Source organism: Schistocerca gregaria, chromosome 1, assembly GCF_023897955.1.
Source record: "Schistocerca gregaria isolate iqSchGreg1 chromosome 1, iqSchGreg1.2, whole genome shotgun sequence".
Lineage (NCBI taxonomy): Eukaryota > Metazoa > Arthropoda > Insecta > Orthoptera > Acrididae > Schistocerca > Schistocerca gregaria.
Genome location: NC_064920.1, coordinates 159634823 through 159659445, shown reverse-complemented (window position 1 = coordinate 159659445; position 24623 = coordinate 159634823). Strand labels below are relative to the sequence as shown.

The window sequence follows — 24623 nt, the reverse complement described above, 5'->3', positions numbered from 1 at the left end:
TCACTAAATAACACTACTGATATTCAACCATAAAATTGAAAATATAAATTGCTTCTCCATAATTTTGCTCTCTTTGTTCCACATAATTACTATCATCTGTTGTGTTTGTTAATTTCTGTCAGCACCTCTTTGTCCAAATTTTGTTTGACATGTTCTGCAGTTTTTGACAAAATTTGCTTATTATTGTGGCCAGTCTGTGATGTCTATGAATGATGCACACAAATACTTTTGAATCTCTACTTGTAGTGGAGAGGGGGTAAAGGCAATTTGTATAATAAGATATACAATACTATAGTGTGGTACACATTAAATACTGAATCCACTAAATAAAATATGTACACATCTATAATCTATTTCTGTCATTTACAACAGATCATATATACACTATATAATTATTCTCCCATCATATACTTTGCTAGTTAGTTGGTAATAAACACAACTTTAATTTGCATTCTTTTTTGTGAATAGGCAGCATTATGAGAACAGTAAACTTTCAGTAAATGGACTGTGGACATATATTTGTAAAATGTACATCACATTTCAATAAAACAGGCATTCCAGCCTCTATGCGTAGTTTTTAACTACATGTACTAATTTGAACCAAGTTTAAGAAAACCAATGTCATTGCAGGTCAATTTTGCTTTAAAACATTGATTGTTACAGAAGCTCTATAATAATTAAAATATTATTATTTGTTAAAATTTTGTTTTATTTAAAATTATATAACCTATTCATATATGCTATGTCATCAAAATCAACAAATGAAATTAAATACAAACATTCATGAAACTTTTTCTCACAAAAAATTCCATAGGCTGGTCTTGTTTGGTTCATTTATTTCAGCACAACTTTAAAGATTATGGAAATAAATCATACAGAAACAGGATACCAGGAATTACAGCAATGTTGAAGGGATGTGCATGTGATAATCCCCACATTACTGATTGTTCTTACCTCAATCGTTTTTTGAACAAGTACAATTTGAGATGTATTACAGTTGATTATTTCCCACAGTTGTTTCTTCTTTCACTTCTACACAGTTTTCAAGATGACGGGTCAGAGAATCCTCTGAAGAAAATGACTGATGGCAATGGGGACAACGATGACTGGATGTGTGTGAAAACCTGTGTAGTGCCAATGACCTCTTACGTTCATATCCTTCACCACACTGGTCACAAAAGTACAATTTGCCTCGTTCTGGAGTCTGAAGTAGTTCTACAGTAGACTCCACTGGAGATGTAGCCACAGGAACACTGCTCTGTTTAGGCAACGAATGGTGTACTTTTTTATGTTCCTCTTGGAAGTGTTTTGAGGAAAACTTACAGTCACATATGTCACAAACAAACTGATCAGCAGAAGTGATTATTAGATTCTTTTCCAAATGAGGTACTTTAACTTTCATAATACCATCTTCTTTAACAGTTTTGCTCAATTCAACACCGTGTACATCAGCCACTACAGAACTTGGATCAATAGAGCCAACTGAACTACTTCCAAGCTTATCTGCATTGCTTGCATCTGTAACAAACAGGAAATTAAAAATATTAAACAACAGAATTCTTCTAGGAGCAGTAGTACCAAATTTTATTTAATAAATATTTGTTTAAATATACTTGAGTTTTAACACTGAAAATACAGGGCTCATTAGTAAGTTATATAACTGTCTTTCAGTGCATTCCCACTCCACTGAACTTGCTGTCTGGTTTGTAATGACGTTTATTATATCAACTAAGTGGCATTAAAAACGGTTTTAATATAAATGGTATTTTACTCCGTTTTAAAATCCAGTAAAGTTCTTGGAACACAAATGCAAAGAGGAGATTATGTGGAAGACAAGAGCACCTAAATCTACATCAATACTCTGCAAATCTCTGTTAAATGCACGGCACAGGATACTTATCATGTACCACATGCTATGGCTTCTTCCCATTCTATTCACATAGGGAGCAGAAGAAGAATGGCTTCTTCAATGCCTCCGTGCTCACTGTGATCTTGTCCTTTACAGGAGCAAACTGTAGGGGATTGTAGTAAATTCCTAGATTCCCTTCTTACTACTGCTTCTTGAAACTTCCTAATTACACACTTACTTTAGTCTACAGTTTTCAGTATTTCCGTAACTCTCTCCCATACTTCAAACACACGTATGACCATTCATGCTGCTCTTATTTATATACATTTGACATTGACTGTTAGCCCTATTTGCTGTGAATCTGTCAGAATTCATTAACATTCTAGGAGGAGCCATGAGTATCTTGCAAGCAGCCCATTTGCTTAAGTTCCACGCAACCAATCAATATTCTAGGATGGGTCACAAAATTGTTTTGTAATCAATTTTCTTTGTAAACTGACTGCATTTTTTCAGCATCCTACTAATGAACTCAAGTCTGCCATCTACTTTATCTGGGTTTGAGGTTATATCATTATGCCAATTCATATCCCTACAAATTGTTACAATCCAAGCATTTGTGAGAGTTGACTACTCTAATTGTGATTCACTGATTTTGTAGTCCTAGGATACCATTGTTCTCTATTTTACAAAGTGAACAAGTTTTACACTGCTGTGCATTTCAATCATGTTATCAACCTTCGCAACACTTTCAATTTTATCACGATCCATCTGCATAGTAGCGAGCTTTTTTCATACACTATTTCATTGCAGATAATTGCATCATCTGCAAAAACTCTTAGGTTACGATTCATATTGTTTGCAGGCCACTAATACCAAAAATGAATAACAATGATCCCAGTATATCTCCTTGGGATATGTTCATGCAAGAGGAAATGAAATGATGGATGATCTCCAGTACAAAATGACTGCTAAAGATCTGCAATGTTGAAATCAACAATCATGTTGATACCAAAATAATTAAGACTTGAGAGAAATGAAGTCAATGGTGTGTGGTTAGAGCATCCCAAATTACAGTTCTTGACATTCACTGACGCCACAAGATTTTAAAAAAATATGAGCACAGTACTGCTTGAAATGAATAAATTGACGAAAATCTGTGTGTAGTGCTACATTAAATTTGCAGAAGTTGAGTGAACACAATGTACAATTGTTTTCAACAAGCTAAGAGGTGGTACTGACAGTCTTTAACAATCAGAAGCTCAGCTATGACCTTATTTACTTAGCATCTGACATAACCTTTAAATTCATCATTTACTTAGCATCTGACATAACCTTTAAATTCACCATGTTTAGTAATGAAATTGCACCCCTCATACACTTTTCATAGAATAATGTGCTTTGTGCACTCTACAGAACAGGATGAATTGCTGTGAATTATTATAGTTTCATACTGAATTAAGAGCGTCAAATTATCCAAATGAAGTGACCTTTCACTTCAGGGTCAAAATTACAAGGTGTACAACTTTGCTTCCACCGTTTGCCGATAGGCGGCGACAACGGTAAGCAGTGATCGAAAGAAACAGATCGCAGATGTCAGGCAGTTAGCTTGGACCTTGGTCAACATAACCTCATACAAACATTAATCGATTTCTGTCTGCATCATAAGGTTGTTCTTGATTGAAAATGTCAGTTTACAAGAATAATTCTCATAATTTGAGGGAGGTGTTACTTATAGTTTCAATATGAAGAAAATAGCAGCTGAGTCTCATCGAATGCTCTCAAGCACATATGATAAGGACACTATTTGTGAAAGAACATGTCACAGGTGGTTTCAACTCTTCAAGAATGGTGATTTTAATGTCATAGACCGGCATAGTGGTGGAAGAGAGAAAGTTTTCAAAGATGCAGAACTGGAGACATTTCTGTGTGAAGACTCGCGCCAACCTCGAGAAGATTTGGCATGATTAGTGGGAGTGACACAGCAAGCCATTTCAAAACGTCTCATGGCTGTGGGCATGATTTAGAAAGAAGAAACTTGGGTCCCAGGTCCAAGATCATGCTCTGTATTTGGTGGGACCAGCTCGGCTTCGGGTACTACAAGGTGTTAAAATCAAGTGAAACAATCACCGGTGCTCGTTATCGAACACAATTAATGCATTTGAGTAGAGCATTATAAGACAAGTGGCCACAATACAGCGAGAGGCACGATAAAGCGATTTTACAGCATGTCAGCTCTCGACCCCACGTTGCAAAAGAGGTCAAAACATACTTGCAAAATGTTAAAATGGCAAGTCCTGCCCCACCTGCCGTATTCTCCAGACATTGCTCCCTCTATCACCTGTTTAGATCAATGGCCTGGCTGACCAACACTCCCGACCTAATGAAGAAGGCACAAATTGTATTGATTCATGGATCACTTCAAAAGCTGATCAATTTTTTCGACACGGGATTCATACACTGCCCAAAAGATGGGAGAAAGTAGTGGCCAGTGATGGACAATACTTTGAATGATACATGTGTAACCAATTTGTTTCATTAAAGCCTCAAATGTGGGGGGGGGGGGGGGGGCAGATGCAAAGTTGTACACCTTGTAATAATTCCAGTATTTTACATATTACACTGGAGAATAATTGCAGTACAATTGCATGCTTCTAGCTTAGAAAAAATTTTATTTTGTAACTAGGTTTGCTGCTGCTGCTTCTTATTCCTTTCAAGGTATTTTATCCCATATGACACATTCTGATTCCAATCATTCCCACTTCTTTCTATGCCTTCTAATGATCCTTCAACTCACTAGCTTGCAGTCACGAGCAATTTCCATCAGTGTGCTTCTTTTCATTGTATTTATACACTTCTTTCACATTTTATTTTGTCACTGAAACTAGATCCACGTATCACTTCCATAAGAAGTTACCTGCAGAGATATTATTTTACAGAAATTAAGTTGAGTTAATATCATGTTTTCTCTTTCAAATTACATTTAATTATTCTGTGTATACCATGATATCAGTTTCCTTTCATCTGTCTTACTGCAGCCATAGTTAACGCTATTAGCTACAGTGAAATAATATGAAAACTGTGAGAACATATAGAGCTATTCAGAACCCAAATGAAATTTTCATTTTGCTGCACACTGTGTGATGACAAACAACTGAGATCACAACCTTAGAACACTAATAAGAAAAAGAAGTTAAAAACGACTACTTGTTAAGCCCAATTGATGGAAGGAAAGAGAACTAATAACAAGGACGTCATCCCGGAGAAAGGTCCTCAAAGTATGTCATAAAGACAGCAAAGGTCTCGACCCAAAGATTAAACATGTTCCGCCATATTGAACGATGGATGAAAAGTAGAACGTGGTTAACAGCCCTCACGTCATTCACTGAAGTGGTCGATAACACAGATGGCAAACATACACTGGAACATAAGTGGTTAAAGAAAGAGCATTCGGTCAGGAAATGTAGAACCATCAAAGGCTGATGACAATGAGTACCTAGTGATGAGGGATCACTACTTAACAAATGGCAATGGCTAAAAAGACAATGTTCACTACACCACTTAGCTAAAATTATCTAGTGGTGAGAGGGCTGAGGGGTGGTCAGTCATGCGGCTGGTAGATGTTTAATTCCCCAGGGCTTGTTCCCATGACGAAAAGACCAGTGGTGATGGCAAAGTGATACCAACTGCCTACAGATAGCAATATAGAGAGGATCCAAAGGGATGGAAGAGCTAATAGGCCAAAGTAGGAGGCCTTTTCAGCAGAATCATTTCCCAATAGACTGAGGCGACCAGGAATCACAAGAACATCACAGTGGCTCTCTCAACGGAGAGCTAGTGGAAGCTTTCTTGGAGCCGTAGCACTAAATGATAGACTGTGTACAGCCACAGTGGGGCACAGAGAATCAGAGCACACAACTCAATTAAACAGCCTGTGCCGCCAGATGTACTGGGCAGCCTGATAAGAGGAAGAAGAGCTCTACTATAAAAATTGAACATTGTTCTGGTAGCAGAAACAGAATATGTTATGCGCCAATGGCAAAGCTACATCCAACACCCTGGTCAGTCTTAGTGCCATCAGCACACGAGTAGGTGTTATCGCTAGGTTGTGTGCAAAGGTCGAGAAACTTACAGCAATAGACCAAATCCAGAGTAGAGTCCCTGCGAAACAAATGAACTGGGAGGGTGCGCCCCACACTGGCCGCCAAGGGAGTCATTGAAATAGAGGGCACAGGATGGGTTGCTGGGCATGGCATCAAACAGCAGCTGTATCCACAACGCCAGCATGACAGTGGTAGTTCAGCATCTTCAACATAGAGACTCTCAAACCTGGCTAGTGTAAAATGTGCCTGTGGCCAAATGTATTCCACAATAGTGGATTTTGTTAAAACAGCATACAATGGATGAACATTCAGATGAATAAACAAAAAACCTTTAGTCTTTTTGATTGGACAAAGGATTGGCACAAATGGAAGAGGGTGGTTCGATACACTCCCCAGGAAGTACCACGTAGTACACTGAGGGACTGGGAACAACATGCGCCCACGTAAGACAGGGGAGGACCACAAAAGATTCCCGTCAAGCAAAAGTCCAAGGAATTTCATAGTTTCTGTGAACAGAAAGCACAGGCCCAAGATGTAAAGATGGTGGAAAAAAACACATTGTGCCACCAGAAATGCATACAAACAGTTTAATCAGTGAAAAAGCAAATGCCATTGTCAATGGTCCATGAGTAAAGATGACCGAAACACTGCTGTAGACGCTCCTCAAGGAGACAAATCTGTAAAGAACTTTAATAGATCACAAAGCTGTCGCCGAAAACAGAGCTGGAAACACCTGGTGGGAGACAGGCCATAATAGGATTAATGGCTGTACCAAAGAGGACGATGCTCCGGATATTCTTCTGGATGCAGGTGTCCGACAAGACAGATCCCACAGGTACCTTGAAAACTTGGTCTTTTAAAAATCCCTGTTGAAAACTGGGAAGGTGGCCTTGGAAGCCCTGCATGTATAGAGAACGGAAGGTACCAGTCCTCCAGCAGGTACCATGGACTTTCTCCAAATTAAAAAACACAGCCAGTGTCTGGTATTTCCACAGGAAACTATTCATGAAATGGGCTGACAAAGTGACGAGACAGTTAACTACAGAACGGCAAACTCAAAATCCACATCGTGCAGGGATTAGTAGACTGTGAGACTCAAGCCACCATACCAGCTAGCCATGAATCATATGTTCCATCACCTTGTGAACACTGCTGATGTGACAGTATGTAGGAAGGAGAAAGTGATCGCCCACAAGATAGAGATGCTGCACCATCTGAATGTTAACTATGTCACATCCTGATCCTGGGGCAGAAGATCGGGATGAAGAGAAAGCAAGGTCTGGCTCCCTCATAGTAAAGGCTACATTGTAGCATTCATGAAGCTAAGAGTAGAGGGGTATGACCCAAGCCTCCTCGAGTTATTTCCGAGGCAGGAAGGTGGAGCTCAAAATTTCTGCAAAACGGTGGCCTAAGGTGCTGGAGGTAGCAACATGGTCCACAATAACACCATCTGCTACTGGGGAATGGACCTTCATCCCAGAGAGCACACAGAGGTTGCCCCACAAGATGGACAAGGGAGTGAAACTGTTGCAAGAAATAGTAAATGAAGTCCAACTACCTTTTTTTTTTCTTTTTTTTTTTGTGTTATCCCGAAGACTGCGATGACACTGCACATGCAACTGTTTATAATGAATATGGTACACCATCGTAGGATGATGAGAAAAATATGGAGAGCATGTCACTGCACACGAATCGCGTTTCAGCACACCTCAGCTCACCAGGGGACTTGAAAACAGTGTGGAAAAAATGAAGTGTGGAACATTCTCTGGCAGTAAAGATAACATTCGTAAGGTACTCTACCTGATCAAAACTGGGGAAATGTTCATCTAAAGTCGTCAGGGAAGAGCAAGGCTCCCAATCAGGCTGAGACAGCTGGCAATTCAGTTTAGATGTAGGTGGGGTAGGAGTCAGCAAATGGATAGCACACAGAAAATAGTCACTCTGACATGTGTCAAAGAAAATGGACCACTTGAGATGATGAGCAAGATGACCAGTGCAGAATGAGAAGTTCAAATGGGACTAGGTGTAGGTTGAGCCTGAAAGGAATTTGAGAGGTCAAAGCAGTTACAATTTTTTTTGTTCGAGCCAGAAAATAATAGGATGCTGCAATTCCAAGAGCAGCCATAATTCCTCCTTTCTGGTCCTTATGCCATGAACATTATGTTGGAAAAGAATCACAATACAGAATAGGGAAGTGGGAACAAATTAAGGGCAGTCACATCAGCGGATGCTGAGTGTCAGCTTTCAAAGACAAAATTTACTGAGGTGTTGGCATACACCCTGGATCAGCCTGCAAAACCCAGGGCAGAAGAATGGCAGGCAGTTCACACCAGTGAAACGGAATTCTTTCGGATGAGGGTATCACATGGTGAAACCGTTGAAGATGATCTCTGAGCCAGATAAGGAGACCATTTGCCTTTATTTGGTTTCTTAGAGGCTTTACGACTGGCAGACGAAAACTCAGACAGCTGTTACTGGAGGAACATAAAAAGGCTTCGTGGGAGTATTCCTTTTGTTCTTTCCGGCCTGCTGGTTGTGTAGCAGGTGATTTCGCCACTGAGGCGAAGATTTGGTGCCTTGTTGCACATCTGTAGGAGAAGGACAGGAAGATGCTACCATGATACTGGGTGATTTTACAACTGCAATGCTGAACTGGAGCTCACAAGTCTGAGTAGCCACTTTCTTCGTGGAGAGAGAGGAGTAGCAAGAACGGTACTGTGGCTGCTGGATGGTAACATGCACGGCTTTTGATACACCAAAAACTTGCAAGCGACGAGGCAAGGTACTTTTTTCCATCATCCAGATATCCTGGACAGCCTGCTCATCTAGATATGTGGTACATTCATGGGAAGAGGAGGCATTGTCACCATGCCAATTCATTCAGCGGGGAGAAGGGGGTGGGCAATCATCCTCATGAGCATCCTTACCACAATTCAATCGACACATATGACCTTGTTTTGACAGGGCATGTGAGTGTGGTTGCTACGTTGACACAGGTAGCAATGTGCCGGGTTTGGAATGTACTGCCGGACCGTGATGACTTCAGAGACTGCCTTGATCTTCTATGAAAGCATTACTTGATCAAACATGAGAAAGAGAGTTTTCATTGCCCGATGGACCACAGTGATGCCCTGATCAAAGAAGTAAGTTTGGATTTCTCCTTCGGTCAGACCATCAAGCAGATGGGTGTAAATAACACCATGCAAAGATTTCAGCATTTCACAGGCCTCAAAACGAACAGGATAGTTGAGGAGGAGTGAAGCAGTAAGCAGTTGTTGGGCTTGAAAATCACAGCTTATGTCCAGAAGCGAAGCCCCATTACGTAAGTGAGAGCATGTTTTCATAAGGCCTGCAACTGCATCAACACCTTTCTGAATAATACACGAATTAACTGTCATAAAGGACTGACTGCCTTCAGTACATGATACCATGAGTAATCCACGTGCGGCTGGGGAAGTCTTTGAATATTTAGTTTCATTCCATTTACATTTAGTAGATATAGAGTGCGATGGTGATTGGTTCACTGCGAAAAAATTCCTATGATTGCCATCATCTCCTATGGTGCGCCCCTTCAGAGGGGGGCTCACCCTCCTTAGGTGACTGTTCACACCTCAGGCTGAACCACCCTCCTGACAGAGGGGCCAATTGGCAGTTGGGAAGGTGACAGCTCGAGCAATCACCTCTCCCTGGGTCTGGCCTGTACCAGGGGGTACATGCAAACCCTAACTGTCGACCTGTGGCTGGGAATTGTGTGTTGCCCAGTCACCTCTTATGCATCAAATGTGTGGGCTAACCTTCAGGAGCCCACAAGAAGGAAGAAGAAACAAAGAAAAAGAACAAATGCCGAAGCGGAGATAGAAGATGAAGGAAGAAATAAAAACATATGAGGGACTGTTCTGATGCTGGCTATCAAAACTGCAACAAGCATTCCTGAGAATATCCCAAGCATGTTCCCCAAAGGAGGGGAAAAAGAATAACAGGAGGATAGACATGCAGCACAGACAAGGAAGCAGTACTGCAAAGGCTGAGGCGTAGTGGTACCCAAGCACGAACCCACCAAAGAGTGGTGAGCCCCCTGGTAGGAACACCAGCAGGGGTAGGCACGTTAGAATGGGGCATATAACGGAGCGATGCATGTTACGTGTCCTTGAATTTGTTAAATGTGAGTCAATTGTGATGGTTCAGTGGTGATTTCATACCAAATACCAAGTAAAAGCTACAACAGACAGAACAATCCATGTGTGGCACAACATGATATGTGACATTAGCTGCTTTTGTGGTGTGTAGAAAAGCTGCTGGTGGGGGCAATCAGCATAGCAGGTGGTGCCTGTGTGGAGGTCATTTGGCAGGAGTCCAAAGAAATCAATGAGTCCTGCAAGAAAAGAACAACAGACACCACAGTCAACTACCTGGAGCATTTTACACAAATGTCTAAGTGTCAAACCATACCAGTTGCAGTTTACATGCTCTGACTACTTGGGACAATAAGCTCGTTCTGACTTTTGCAATGACTCGCAGTGGCTACTGCAGGAAGATTGTTTTTTTTTTGCAAAAGTTGGTTTTCAGTGACAAACCCATGTTTCACTTGTATGGAATGGTGAAGCGTCGTAATGATGGTTTTTTTATTTTCTTTTTTTTCCCCTGCCCTGTCCTGTTCACAAGTTTATCGTTCACTTTTCTTTGAGGAGACAACTGAGTTATCATCTCATGGACATGCTGCAGCAATGGCTTATGCTACAATTACAGCAAGGCAACGAAGACTTTATTTTGCGACAAGATGGTAGTCCACCTCATTTTGTTTACAACATTAGTGAACTGCCTTACAGTAGGATTGGATGTGCTTCACTTTATGACTCTCCTCATCTTCAGGGACCCCATTGTCACCCGACTTAAATCCATGATGGTGTTATGTCATTGATCGTGTGTTACTGCCTCCAATGTCACTTAATTGGGAAGAATTGCATGGAAGGAGAATTAATGTGGTCACCAATAATGACCATGACGTGTTGGAACATGTATTGGTTATCATATTGATGTTTGCCATGTCACAACTGGTGGCCTGTAACTTGAGTTACAAAATTGGGGAAATGTTTTCTTTACTGATATGTGTGTATATTCAGTATATCTTTCCGTTTTTGCACAGTTTTCTTCTGAAGCCCCAGAGGTAATTACACATAAACCTGTGTAAGTAAAATTAGAAAGAATTATTCAAAGAAAATATTTTAAAGAAATTAAGAACACAAGAGTCTGTGTCAAAGAGAAGGAATAATCCTACTGTGGGAAGAGACTTGGCGTGTGTAATACCTGTACTCTGTACACAAAATGACAAGCTATAGAGTTCCTGTTAGAACAAAGAATGGTGCTATAGCAAAACCCAGGTCTCTTGCAATTTTTGAGCATAAGTGTATAATACAGGAGACAACAGGAATGACTAGATGATTTCTTACTACCTATTCATGAGGAAACATAGCTAAACTAGTGAAAGAAACTGTTCTTCTACATGCTCCTGATGGTTGCAACATCTCATTTTCTTCAGTATCCAGCTACTATTAGCCAGGCCATAACGATTGACCATTGACTTAAAGCTGATATTCTGGTCATATTGCATTACAACCATTGATATGTTATACCTTGCCGGAATTGTGGAAATGTCTACTTTTATTTTTTTGTATGTATGTTTCAGATTTAGAGGTAGAATGAGGAGAAAATGGTTAATAGATTGCAGGGCAATAAAGCAGCTGGGGTGGATAAAATTAAGTCGGAACTCATAAATACAGTGGTATGTAGGTCTTAAATTGCTACACAGAATAATTGAATTGGCCTGGGGGGGGGGGGGGGGGGGGGGGGGGGGGGGGGGGACAGGTTCCATCAGACTGGACAAAAGCAGTAATCACACCAATCTTTACACATGGAAACAGAAAAGATTGTAACAACTACAGAGGTATCTCTTTAATCAGCGTTGTGGGCAAAATCTTCTCAGGTATTGTTGAAAGGAAAGTGCGAGTATTAGTTGAGGACCAATTGGATGATAATCAGTGTGGGTTTAGGCCTCTTAGAGGTTGTCAGGACCAGATCTTTAGCTTACGGCAAATAATCAAGAAGTGTTATGAGTGGAACAAGGAACTGTATCTATGCTTTATAGATCTAGAAAAGGCATATGACCAGGTTCCTGGGAGGAAGTTATTGTCTGTTCTACAAGATTATGGAATAGGAGGCAAACTTTTGCAAGCAATTAAAAGTCTTTACATGGATAGTCAGGCAGCAGTTGAGTTCATGGTTCAGAGTAGTTTCAGGGGTAAGACAAGGCTGCAACCTGTCTCCACTGTTGTTCATATTATTTATGGATCATATGTTGAAAACAATAGACTGGCTGGGTGAGATCAAGATATGTGAACACAAAATAAGCAGTCTTGCATATGTGGATGACTTAGTCTTGATGGCAGATTCGATTGAAAGTTTGCAAAGTAATATTTCAGAGCTAAATCAGAAATGTAAGTACTATGATATGAAGATTAGCATCTCCAAAAAGAAAGTAATGTCAGTGGGAAAGAAATATAAACGGATTGAGTGCCAAATAGGAGGAACAAAGTTAGAACAGGTGGACAGTTTCAAGTACTTAGGATGCATATTCTCACAGGATGGCAACATAGTGAAAGAACTGGAAGCGAGGTGTAGCAAATCTAATGCAGTGAGCACTCAACTACGACTAGTCTCTTCTGCAAGAAGGAAGTCAGTACCAAGACTAAGTTATCTGTGCACCATTCAATCTTTCGACCAACTTTGTTGTATGGGAGCGAAAGCTGGGTGGATTCAGGTTACCTTATCAACAAGGTTGAGGTTACGGATATGAAAGTGGCTAGGATGATTGCAGGTACTAGTAGATGGGAACAATGGCAGGAGGGTGTCCACAATGAGGAAATCAAAGAAAAACTGGGAATGAACTCTATAGATGTAGCAGTCAGGATGAACAGGCTTAGATGGTGGGGTCATGTTACACGCATGGGAGAAGCAAGGTTACCCAAGAGACTCATGGAGCAGACCAAGGAGAAGGTACCTGGATTCGGTTAAGAATGATTTTGAAGTAATAGGCTTAACAGCAGAAGAGGCACCAGTGTTAGCACTGAATAGGGGATCATGGAGGAATTTTATAAGGGGGGCTATGCTCCAGACTGAACACTGAAAGGCATAATCAGTCTTAAATGATGATGATGATGATGAATATTACATCTTAGTTGAAATGGGGGCAACATTTGCAGCAATATTTAAGAGAAACGTAATAAGGAGAAAAATTTCCTTTGCGTAGTGTAAAGATGCAACCATACTCAATTTCCAATCAAATCATCGATGCTTTCCAATTAGTCATTTTTTCCTAATAATGATGAGTGTAGATTGTTGCACTACAACTAATGGTGATACATATTAACAAGACAAAAAGAGTAAATGCAAGCTATGTTGTTGCTTTTCACAGCTGTTATGTTTTTACGCATGTAAATCTACATAAAGGACTAATATAACATCTTTAATTTATTTGCTTTTGCATTTCTATGGGCTGTGTGCTCATGTTTGCTGTGTTGCCGAACCTCAGAACAGTATTTCCACTTCACTGTTCACTGTTGCAATGTTTACATTGTGCTTCCTGTCAGATAGGAAACAATTGTGCTCCCATTCGTTGTTGTATATATATGTGTGAGACATTGCTCATAACATAATCAGTTGCCTTGCACTTGTGTGAAACTACGCATCATTTACACACTTGTGAGAAGGTAATTGTGCTTGTGCTTAATTTGAGGCTGAAAAAGAATAGGGCATGAGCAGTTACGTGTCACAGCCATTAAAGAGAACTTCTGAATGTCTCGGTATTAGTGAAAGCACAGTCAAGTTAATTTTGATATAATATAAAGGAACTTCACGTCTTGTATCACCAAATGAGAGTTCTGTAACAATATTACAAGAAGGAAAGTTGCTACTCACTATAAAGCGGAGATGCTGAGATGCAGATAGCCCCAATAAAAAGAGTGTTACAAATAAAGCTTTTGGCCCATAAGGCCTTTATCAAAAATAAACCACACACACACACACACACACACACACACACACACACACACACATATACACACGACTGCAGTCTAAGGCAACTGCAGTTCTGGCAGACGGCACAAGTTTGTACTGGATGAATTTACAGGGGAGTCATAAGAAGAAAAGTCCAGAACTTCTATGTGGAAAAGTAGTTTCCACAGTGACAGCCATTCTGGAGAAGTTGAAGACTGAAGTTGAAGTTTCCTGATGAGTGAAACAACCATTTGGCATACCATTCGAAAATCAGGCTTCAGATAAAATACGTTCAAAACAAAAAACATGTGCTGTGGAAAATAAGTAAGTAGCAGGAAAGAGAGATCAGTTCTAGTGGGGAAACAAGACACTTACAGAACACTGATGAGAGTTGATGTGGTGCAAGTCTTTCTAGAAAGTTTGGTTGGCAGGAGTAAAAGATGCCTTATGCATCAGAAAATGTATATGATTATCGCAGAGGAAGTGTTAAAGTGTGGAAAGGCTGAAAAGAAGGAAATCAAACAACGTCCGGTTCTGGAGAAAGGATTATAATGTGATATGTTGGGAACAAAGATGGGTTCATGCAAAATGCTGGCTTACATTTTATTGGGTAGAAAGGAGGAGCAGATTATCATTCTGAAACAAATGCCAGACACTATAAAGAGTGGCATATCACACAATGATTAATCCAGTATCACAAAATATATCTACAAAATGGGGAAAGGATTCTATTACTGAATGGATGGAAAGCAATAATGTAGAGCTTCCATCTAATGCCACATCATATGAGGAATTTACCAAAGCTGGCCTACTGGAACACCCACGACCGTACTTCAGGACACAGGAACCTCTTGGAAAAGAAATTGTGATCAATGGACAAGGAAATTTAACTTCTGTGGTTGCCTGTAGTGTACTGTGAACTGAACACCACTGAGGTTATTTAGGCATTTGTGAAGAACAAAGTAGCAAAGAAGAACGCGAATTTGAAAATAAATGATACTTTACAGCTGTGTCCCCAAAGTGTTTGGAGAAATTCAGTGAGTCACATACACAAACAGTTATGCACAAAGAGCCCACTGTCTTGACATAGCAACAGAACCATAGTTGATCCAAGTAGATGACTGCAATGGCAGCAGCGAGACCTCAGCCAGAAGCAAAAGCGATTAAGGTATGTTTAATTTCAGTCATCATTCTTTACTGCAAAATTTATTTGAGCTAATCAATTTTTCCATTTACTGTTGAAATGTGCTATACAAATGCTCATTTATTGTCAGCTGCTTGCATATCGAGCATTTATTTGCAATTTCCCACATTATTTCCTTCTACTCGCAACAAAAACTGAACTTGGCAATGTTTTACTAGAATGTGAGCATGAAATTGCCATTCTTTGCTAATGAACAGGTGCTTATGGTGCATTCCAACAGCGGCGGCGAACTGGTGTGAAAACTATGCTCCACTATAGCCTCGTATATATTGCAGCCACTAACACAATTGGTTTACAAACTCTTAACTATACACATAAGGAGTATTCATTAGTAAAGACATATGATGTAACCAATAGAATTCAAGCCTAACAGTGGCTTTTCCATGACAATAGCTACAATGGTAAGCTGAAGTGTAGCACCCTGCATTTGACATTATAGCGATCAGAAAATAATGGAAATCCGTATGTAAATAGAACAAACTGATCTTTAAACTGTGGTAAGGAAATTTTTCTCCTACATTACAGTCTGATTTTTACGCATCCTTGAAGTTGACACTATCTGAAAAAAGCTAGACAAAGCATGGTTTCTCTTAAATATTACCACGTATGTTGCCCCCATTCCAACTAAAATGTAATATTTGTACACTAAACAAAAATAGACGTTTTTCACAATTCTGACAATGTATAACACATCGATGTTCGTAATGCAGTGTGACCAGAATATGAGCTCCAAGTCAGGGGTCAGTCATTATGAAATGGGTAATAGGAGTTCAAATCAAAGGAGCAAATGCCATTTTACCAACAACAATACCCCAACAATGCACCCCTACAGAAAATAACAGCAACTGATTCATATGATGACATGTTATGTGAACAATTCCAAAAAGTGATACAAAGCAGCTGTAAACTAGTAACAAAACAGGTAGTAAAGAAATAAGCAGATGGTGTCTGCAGACAATACTGCTGTACTATTTTTCTAAAAACTCTTGTTTGTCCTTTACATTAATACAGAACATTATCACTGAAATTTCAACACTACTATTCACGTTTATTGACTGTTGTGACATTAATACTTTAGTTTTTTTAAGCCTTTATGTTTATCCTTATACTAAAAGTGGAACTGGACAGTGCAGAGTCAATAAACTTACTTACTTTTAAACCCGTGTCTTCTTCTAATACACAACTAGTAATTACTAGAGAAAAGATGCATAAGAATACATAAGAAATAAAAAATATAATGTACCTGAAGTTATTGCAGCTTTTGATGTACTGTTCATATGAATGGTCGAACTACTGGAAGCATGCTCTTCTCTATGTTTCTCATATTCTTTCACACTGGTGAAAAATGTACTACATATCTCACACTTTAGAGTTAGAGCACTTTCAGTATGTTGAACACGCTGTCTAAATAAAGTTTTATTATTTTTAGACTTTTCTGGTTTATGAATCTTGAGATGTTGTTTCAGTCGAATTCTTGTTGGGAATGCTTTGGGGCAGACCTTGCACGTATAAGGTATGGTTGTTGAATGCGTTATGATTGTTGAATGTGTTTTTGAATGAAGCAATAAGCGCTGGCGAGTCTTAAATGTGCGTCTGCAAATTTCACATTCATGACCTGTGGCTGCCGCATCCGTGACAGCCTTCAACTTTGAAAGACAATTCTCTCTACTGTGATTTGACAATTCTTCACCAGTGTTAAATATAGTGCTGCACACAGCACACTCATATTTACTATGCAAAAGTACGTGGCGCTCTAGCTTTAGTTTAGATGAGAAGCTTTTATTACATTCTGAACATGAATTTTTTGCAGGTAACCCTTTCTTTTTGCTACCTTGTTTTAAGAGTTTATTCTGAGTTTTCATTTTCAGCTTTAACAGTTTTTGTCTCTCTGTCATCAGTCGCACTTTAACACTACCAGATCCAATTTTTTGTCTAACAGAGCCACTGCTAGGAACGCTTTCTTTAGAAGAGGAACAACTGTTTGTTATTGGAACAGTCATACCAGTGTCCACTTTGCTCTTATTTACATTACTCTCATCAACTTTGCTCTCAATCACTTTACTGTCATTCCCTTTACTCTCATTCCCTTTAGTGTCATTCACTTTAGTGTCACTCATGTGAATATCCTTCACCATGGTATCATCCAATTTACTTTCATTCAACTTTTTGTGGTTTAATGTTGTTATATTATTCTCTTTAATATTTTTCATTTCTTCGTCTGCAACAGGCTCTGTCACCAACTTTGTAGCCTCACATGTAAGTTGTTTCTTTGCGTTTTTCACTAACATTTTTTTGTTATTCAGAATACTATCATTAGGGCCCATATCTTCTGAGATACTATCGTCATACGCTTCATCATACCAATGGATTTCATAGTTGCTATCGTTTTCAAAATCACTCTCTTCAGCTGTGGTCTTTTTTTCATGAGGACCAATCTTTACTAAATTTGGTATTTCTCCAACTGTAGCCATTATCCCATGAGGATCAGATTGTACTAATTTCGGGATTTCTTCACCTGTGGTCGTTCTTTCATGGGGGTCAGTCTTCACCAATTTTGAGATTTCTTCAGCTGTAGCCTTTGTTATATGCGGACCGGTCTCTACTAATTTTGAGATTTCCTCACCTGTGGGCTTTTTCCCACGAGGTCCAGCCTTTATTGATTTAGGGTTTTCTTCAGATGTGGTTTCTTTTCCATGAGGATCTGACTTTCTTGATTTTGGGCTTTCTTCAACTATAGCTTTTCTTCCATAAGGTGCTGACTTTATTAATTTTGGGCTTTCTTCAACTGCAGATTTTTTTGTGTGAGAACCTGACTTTATTAATTTTGGGCTTTCTTCAATTGCAGCTTTTTTCCCATGAGAAGCTGACTTGATTAATTTTGAACTTTCCTCAACTGTGGCTTTTGTTCCAAGAGGAGCTGGCTTTATTAAATTTGGACTTTCTTCAGCTGCAACTTTTTTTCCATGTACTGACTTTACTAATTTTGATACATCTTCAGCTATGGTCTTTTTTCGCTGAGGAGTTGACTTTATTAATTTTGGTGTATCTTCAGCTGTGGTTTTTTTCCCCTGAGAACGGGACTTTGTTAATTTTGGGATTTTATCATCCTTTTTCCTAGTATTCTTAGTTTTAACTGCAGTCATAACTCTCTTTCTTTTCCTGGGACCCCTTTTCACAGTTTCAGACCTGCAGACAAAGAGGAGTATGAATAAATGATTTATACGGAACTGCTCTGTATGTACCACAACACACAAGTTAAACAACAAAGAGTAGAAATAACAAGGTTAATAAAGAAAATCAAAAGTTAGTTTGAAAAATAACTTGTTGAAATGCATGAAAATTTTATATAAAGTAAGTCCAGATATTTATATCAGACCATCAACCTTAAATTAAAGGTACCAAGTACTATGTATTTGTTCAAAGATGAAAATAATAGAATTGGATTACATAATACTGACACTCTGGAACACTTGCAGAGTATTTTCAACAACTACAACTATGGGACACTGTCATTAAGGAGTCTATAGAAATAAAAATGTTACAAAACCTTATAATAAGGGAAAAAGGTTCTATCTTGGATAGGATAAGGCTGTTTCTCAGATTGACATTTTAGGCAATGGAAAAGAAATGTACATCGACAAATGAAGCTGGTGCCAGGAGCTGACATGTATATAGAAACAAGGCACCATCAATATCTCTGAGAATGAATGAAGGTGAGGCAGCTAGTAGACCGCCGATTGGTGCACCTCAAGGATAGGTGTATCTGTTACTGAAATTCTGAACTCAAAATTGCCTAGAAACTTTGAAACAAACAGGAAAAACAAAATATCACTGAGAAGACCTAAAAGATGGACTCTTCACTATATTCTATGGTCACGCTACTCTTGATGTTATAGGTTCATTAGCAATTGGAGGGAAAATAGACAGAAGAGGGGGAGGGGGGGGGGAGAGGAAGGATATGCAGTACTGCTTGGAATGTCGTGATAAGTAACTTCCTGACAAATTAAAACACTTTGCCACATCTGGAATTCAACCCAGAATTGTGTCCTTCAGTGCAACAAGGTGGCTGAACATCCTAAAACACATCCAACACTATAGGAGGGTTACAACACAAATTTATTTATTTACAATATATTCAATAAAACCACAAATAACTCTCTCTCTTCTCTTCTCTCTCTCTCTCTCTCTCTCTCTCTCTCTCTCTGTTCCGTTACCACTGGGCTTACAATACTCACTAGCAGTTGCAGAAGCACTGCTAGGTTCATTAAGTTCGCTTCATAGTACATTCAGAAGCTCTCACTGCATGGTCGTCTGTATGCTTTGTGTGTTCGGAGAGTGATGATAATCTGAGGCAAAGCTCTGACTGTGGTGGCTTAAAGAGATGTGTGGACCAGTAACAACTGCAAGCAGCAAGGTGATGCAAATTCGCTATCATCTGGTGGTGCGTGTAGTGCCACCTGGTGGAATCTGGTTATTCCTCTCTAGCAGTGACAAGTTTAAATTTATTTACTTAGCAAATGGCTTACAGATTTATATTTTACAGTTAAGTTGATGCGAGATAAAATGATACGAATCAGCACAAGCAGATACATCTATATACGCAGTGTGAACATAAACAAAAGTGACAAACTGAGTGGACAGATTTATGACTGGAACTGGAGGATAAGAGGTCCTACGAACATGTCAAAACGTGAACATGTGTCCAGAAGTGCATTACTGCCATAGTAGATGGCACTTACAGACTACAATTTATCTGACCACTTGCCAAGTGTTGGTGTGTGTTGGAGGCTGTGTGATTGATACGGCACACTGTAACTAGCAGAATGGTCCAGTATTTACGTCGAGAACAAGTCAAGGTGGCCAAGCAGACGGAAGCGGCCAAGAGCAGCAGAACTGTACCAAAACAAGTACCCCCACAGCTATCAACCACATCACCCAACATTTCAAGCCCTTTTTGGGCTTCTTTCAGACAGATGAAAATGCGGCGAGGCGGCAGACTGTGCGTACACCAAATCTGGAGGAACGGTTTCTGCAGGATACTGAGACAAACCGTAGTACAAGCTACAAGCAAGTGGCCCACCAACACAGTGTAAGCCAAAGTATGATTATATGGCCTCGCTGTCTGAGGCGACATGTCACGGATTGTACGGGCCCTCCAGTCAGAGGTTCGAGTCCTACCTCGGGCATGGGTGTGGTGTGTTGTTTTTAGCATAAGTTAGTATAAGTAGTATGTAAGTCTAGGGACCAATAACCTCAGCAGTTTGGTCCCTTAGGAATTCACACACATTTGAACAATTACGTTCATCCTGCATGACAACTGCTACTATCCTTGTCACCTGCAATCTGATGGAGGCCACTTTGAACATCTGTTGTGATGGGGATGCGATACAGCTCTGTACAGTGTTCTGGAATAATTTTCTGTCATTGCATGGACACCGTCCATTTCCACACACGTTCATATGACCTTTTTTCCTCCATTTCTAATCGGGAATCCAACCCTGCAATTTATCGTTTTTATTAATGTTCACCCTGTATATAAGCATGTATAGGTAATAATGAAAGCTGGAGAACTGGCACTTGCTAAAGGAAGTTGTGAAATCCGTTTTCCACCATAATTTTGTACACAAAGACTCCAGCAAGGTAACTGCTGCAGATGTTACATCTACAATGTCTTTCCAGGAACCTATAAATTTTCTTTTTGGACAGTTGTTCAAAATGTGCTCTAGTGTTTGTTCCAATGTTCTGCAGTTACATTGGTCACTCCCCACTTGTGTAGCAATGCTTCGGTCATGGCAGGGCCAGTTCTGAAATGATTGAGGGAGCTCCATATTTTTCTTGGTTGGTTTTTTTTATAGCGTTGGATGATCAGATCTATTCTACCTAACTTCTTGTGACCATGGAAGGATGTCCGCTGACTCGACATTCATCTGTTTAAGACTGTAGCTTTCTGAGGCAAAGTGACCACTGTTTAGCGAGATTGGTTCCCTAGATTTTTAAAAGGTGCATGGTAAGTTGTTCAATGTTTCATGAATTGGTAAGTTTCTCAATCTTCTGGATTTCATCCATTCATGTTTTACTGCTTGTTGTCAGAGATTTGGAGCTGCAATATTGGCAAGTACTGTCAACCATGGTATTGGTGTGGATTTAGGGGTTCCTGTCACAATCCTCTTCACGTCATTCAGATGGGCATCCATTTTGCCGACACGGATACTTCTACTCCAAACAGTAGAACAGCCTTCAGCGACAGGATACACAAGTACTTGTGCTGTAGTTCTTAAGGTATTTGCATTAGAAAACTCAACCAGTATTACTTATAGTGGAGATTTTGCCCGAACTCTAATAAAACAGAAGTCCACTCATTCCACTTAACCAACAGAATGGCAAACAGAGTATTGAATGTAATCTCCCACAACAAGAAATAACCACATACTCGACACCCAAAATATTTGAGTGTGATTCAACAGATCCCTGAAATTTTGAAAACATCTAAGACAGGACATGCTAAAATCTAGAAATAAAATATTAAGGAAAACTCATCAATTTAAATGTTTCTTCTGAGGAAAAGAGATTGGAGCGCGACATGCGCAGCGAGGTCAACAGAAAGACCATCAGCACTGCACTCAAGAGCTTTGCCTGCCAAGGGACATTCTTATATCAAATAGTTTTAAGAATGTGCTTCATGGGGCCTACTCATTGCTTCACTTAAGCAGTAGCTTTATGCTACGATTCTAATTAAGTATACACAATGCCGCTGTAAAAATGTTTATGTTGAAAACTTCATTTGTTGTTAAAATCTCAACACATTGGTGACAAACTTTCTCAAGAGCATACTGAGAATCTGAGCTGAGTAGGGGTATTTCATGTTACTTTCGCAGTGACTGATGGAATACTTTTTTATTCCAAGACAAATGGCTCTGCGTATACTTGCTAGTAGTTAAAAACCATTACATGTTCTGTCTTGCTTCTAACAACCACTGAGTTGACATTTTTGTCTGTTTGGTGGAGCAGGATGATAGTTTCGTGTGTGACAATTTTTTTTCTGGGGGAGGGGGTGGGGGGCAGCTGCTCTCTCCTGACCATCATTGGGTACATCCTTCTTTCTCATAATGTATTTTCATTGCCTGCACCATTATTTCTAGCAGGGTATTTGTATCATACACTACATTGTGTCTAGTGTTGGTGACAACATACTGATATGTGGTGCTGCCGTATTAACACTTGAACATATATACAAATGAGAGAAAGACGTGGCCTTCACTGGTGGACAAAAACATACTATAAAAGAAGTGGCACAAAAAACTTGCTGCAAGAGCTGAATACAGAAGACTGTGCTGGTTTATGTACCTTCATTGGGATGTCATCCTCAGATTAGAAATGCTGCCAAAACTACAACATTTTTACACATCTTCATTCCAGAGGATTGCATATTCATTTCACCTTTCAAAGCAAGCAATATCTGAAATAGTACCCAAAACTTGTGGAGCACTGGTGGAAGTCCTGTTTGATTATGTAAGGGTAAAGATAACTAAATGAAATAAACATAGTGTATACTTAATCTAATTTTTATTAGTCACACAATACTTGTGCAGACCAGCACACAATATGACTGCTTCAATAGTGTTGTCACTCACTACTGCATGCTGTGAATGTTAAAGGGGAATCGGTGGTTGTTGAGGTCCCAGACACACACACACACACACACACACACACACACACACACTGAAGGTCCCAATTTTTTGTAAAAGCCTCATAGCACCTCAATTAATTTGTGTTTAAATTTCTGCTATGGTGCCAGTTATCACAAACTACTTGAGATGTATGTTACAGATGATGTGATCTCATCTAATACTCTATTGTCTCACTTCTGTACTTTCTTTCCAGGAGCAGAAAAGGACCACCTTATGCTGTTTCATTTCCCTTGCTTCTCATCCATCCAAGTTCCAGTAACTTTTTTGCGTTGCCACTTCTTACTGTCAAGTCTTCCAAATACAAAATCAAATGTGTTTCATATGCCAGTGACTAAAAACAACCGGAATGAAATGGCATGTGTCTTTGCTTAGATACTTCACTTTCCCTATTCAGTGGTAGCTATTGATGGGATGCATAAACTATTACAATGCCCTGCTACCAGTGTGATATAATTTTATTATAGTTGCAAACTATCATCTAGCATTAGAGTGACTGCCGCATTTTGTATGTCAGTTGCCAAGAAAGAATTTCAGGGAGAATTGTATTCAATAATGTGCCTATAAGCACTATTTTTAAAAAGAGCCACAACATGAATATTTTACTCTGAAGGACAAAGATACTATCTGTTTTGCTGTCAAACTAGCCATTTACACGTCTCAGTTTTCTTTTTGTCTCTTCTATAAATCTCTATTCTTGCAATCTGAGAAGGCAAAAATTTTGAGTCTTCAGCAGTGTGTTGCCATAATTTCTTGGTGTAAAATGCTGAAGCAAGGAATAAATACACTCTACAAGGATACTCTGAATCTTATGATTTAGAGGTGGATGAGGGGACCCATGCACATAAAGATGAGGTAACAGAGAGGCTATTATTACAGTGACCTAGTTTATACAGAGAAAAGCTTAAAACTCATATTTGTGACAGGTTTGTAAATCTCTATTTTAGCCCACAAGTAAGTGTACCATGGCAAAATAACTATGGATGAATATAAATATGGGAAATCAAGTATAAACCTGTGCACCTCTTTGTACAAGGAATCTATGGTTTCTTTGGATTCCTAAGTGTTGTCACAAAATCACAAGCACTTATCTCCAAACCATCTTGTCTTGAACAGAATGTCTACACCACTGCCCAATCTCAGGCGGTGCTCCACCATTCTCTTCTGTTGGTATTGTACAACAACTGAAAATTTTATTTTATTTTATTTATTTATTTATTTTTTGCTCTACACGACTGCTAGTGGTTTTTTCATTCCTTTTTCCCTGCAGAAAGTTGTTTTTATTGGGTATTTGCTTATTATGTTCTGTATACACACCTCTGGTTGATACAGAAATATCATCTCTACAATTATTTACAAAACAAACACTATACCTAAAGACAAAGCCACAAGTCAAAAAGTAAACATAAGTTACTGACATGCAGCAGTGATATGTGATGGCCAGTCAGAAGCACTGTTTCCTTTGACTTGTACTGACACTGCTATTGCTAAACATTTCAGTTTTTTCAAACATCTTTGCACATCAGTGACCCGTTAGTAAGCAGAAACATTGTTGCAAGCATCATTAAAAACACTTTGCAAACTCAGTGTGTACACAGCAAAATATATGGTAAAACCTGAACAGTGTATCTGCTTTAAGCACTGTTCTTGAATGGTTAAGTTCTACGTTTACGTTGGATTCCAGTGAACAGTTTTCATGCCCAACAGCTGCACCACTTTGTTGACAAGCAGAAATC

At 39.4% G+C, this 24623-nt stretch overlaps 1 protein-coding gene across 1 annotated transcript in view; it reads right to left on the bottom strand.

Moving 5' to 3' along the window:
* Positions 1-290: 290 nt before the first annotated feature.
* Positions 291-24623, bottom strand: part of LOC126335385 (uncharacterized) — an 83574-nt gene continuing 59241 nt past the window's right edge. Inside the window, exons 4-5 of the mRNA XM_049998611.1 lie at positions 16446-18388; positions 291-1518 (exon numbers count right to left, since the gene is read on the bottom strand). Of these exons, the coding sequence (XP_049854568.1) occupies positions 992-1518; positions 16446-18388 (2470 nt within the window). The 3' untranslated portion in view covers positions 291-991. The remainder of the gene's footprint in view (positions 1519-16445; positions 18389-24623) is intronic.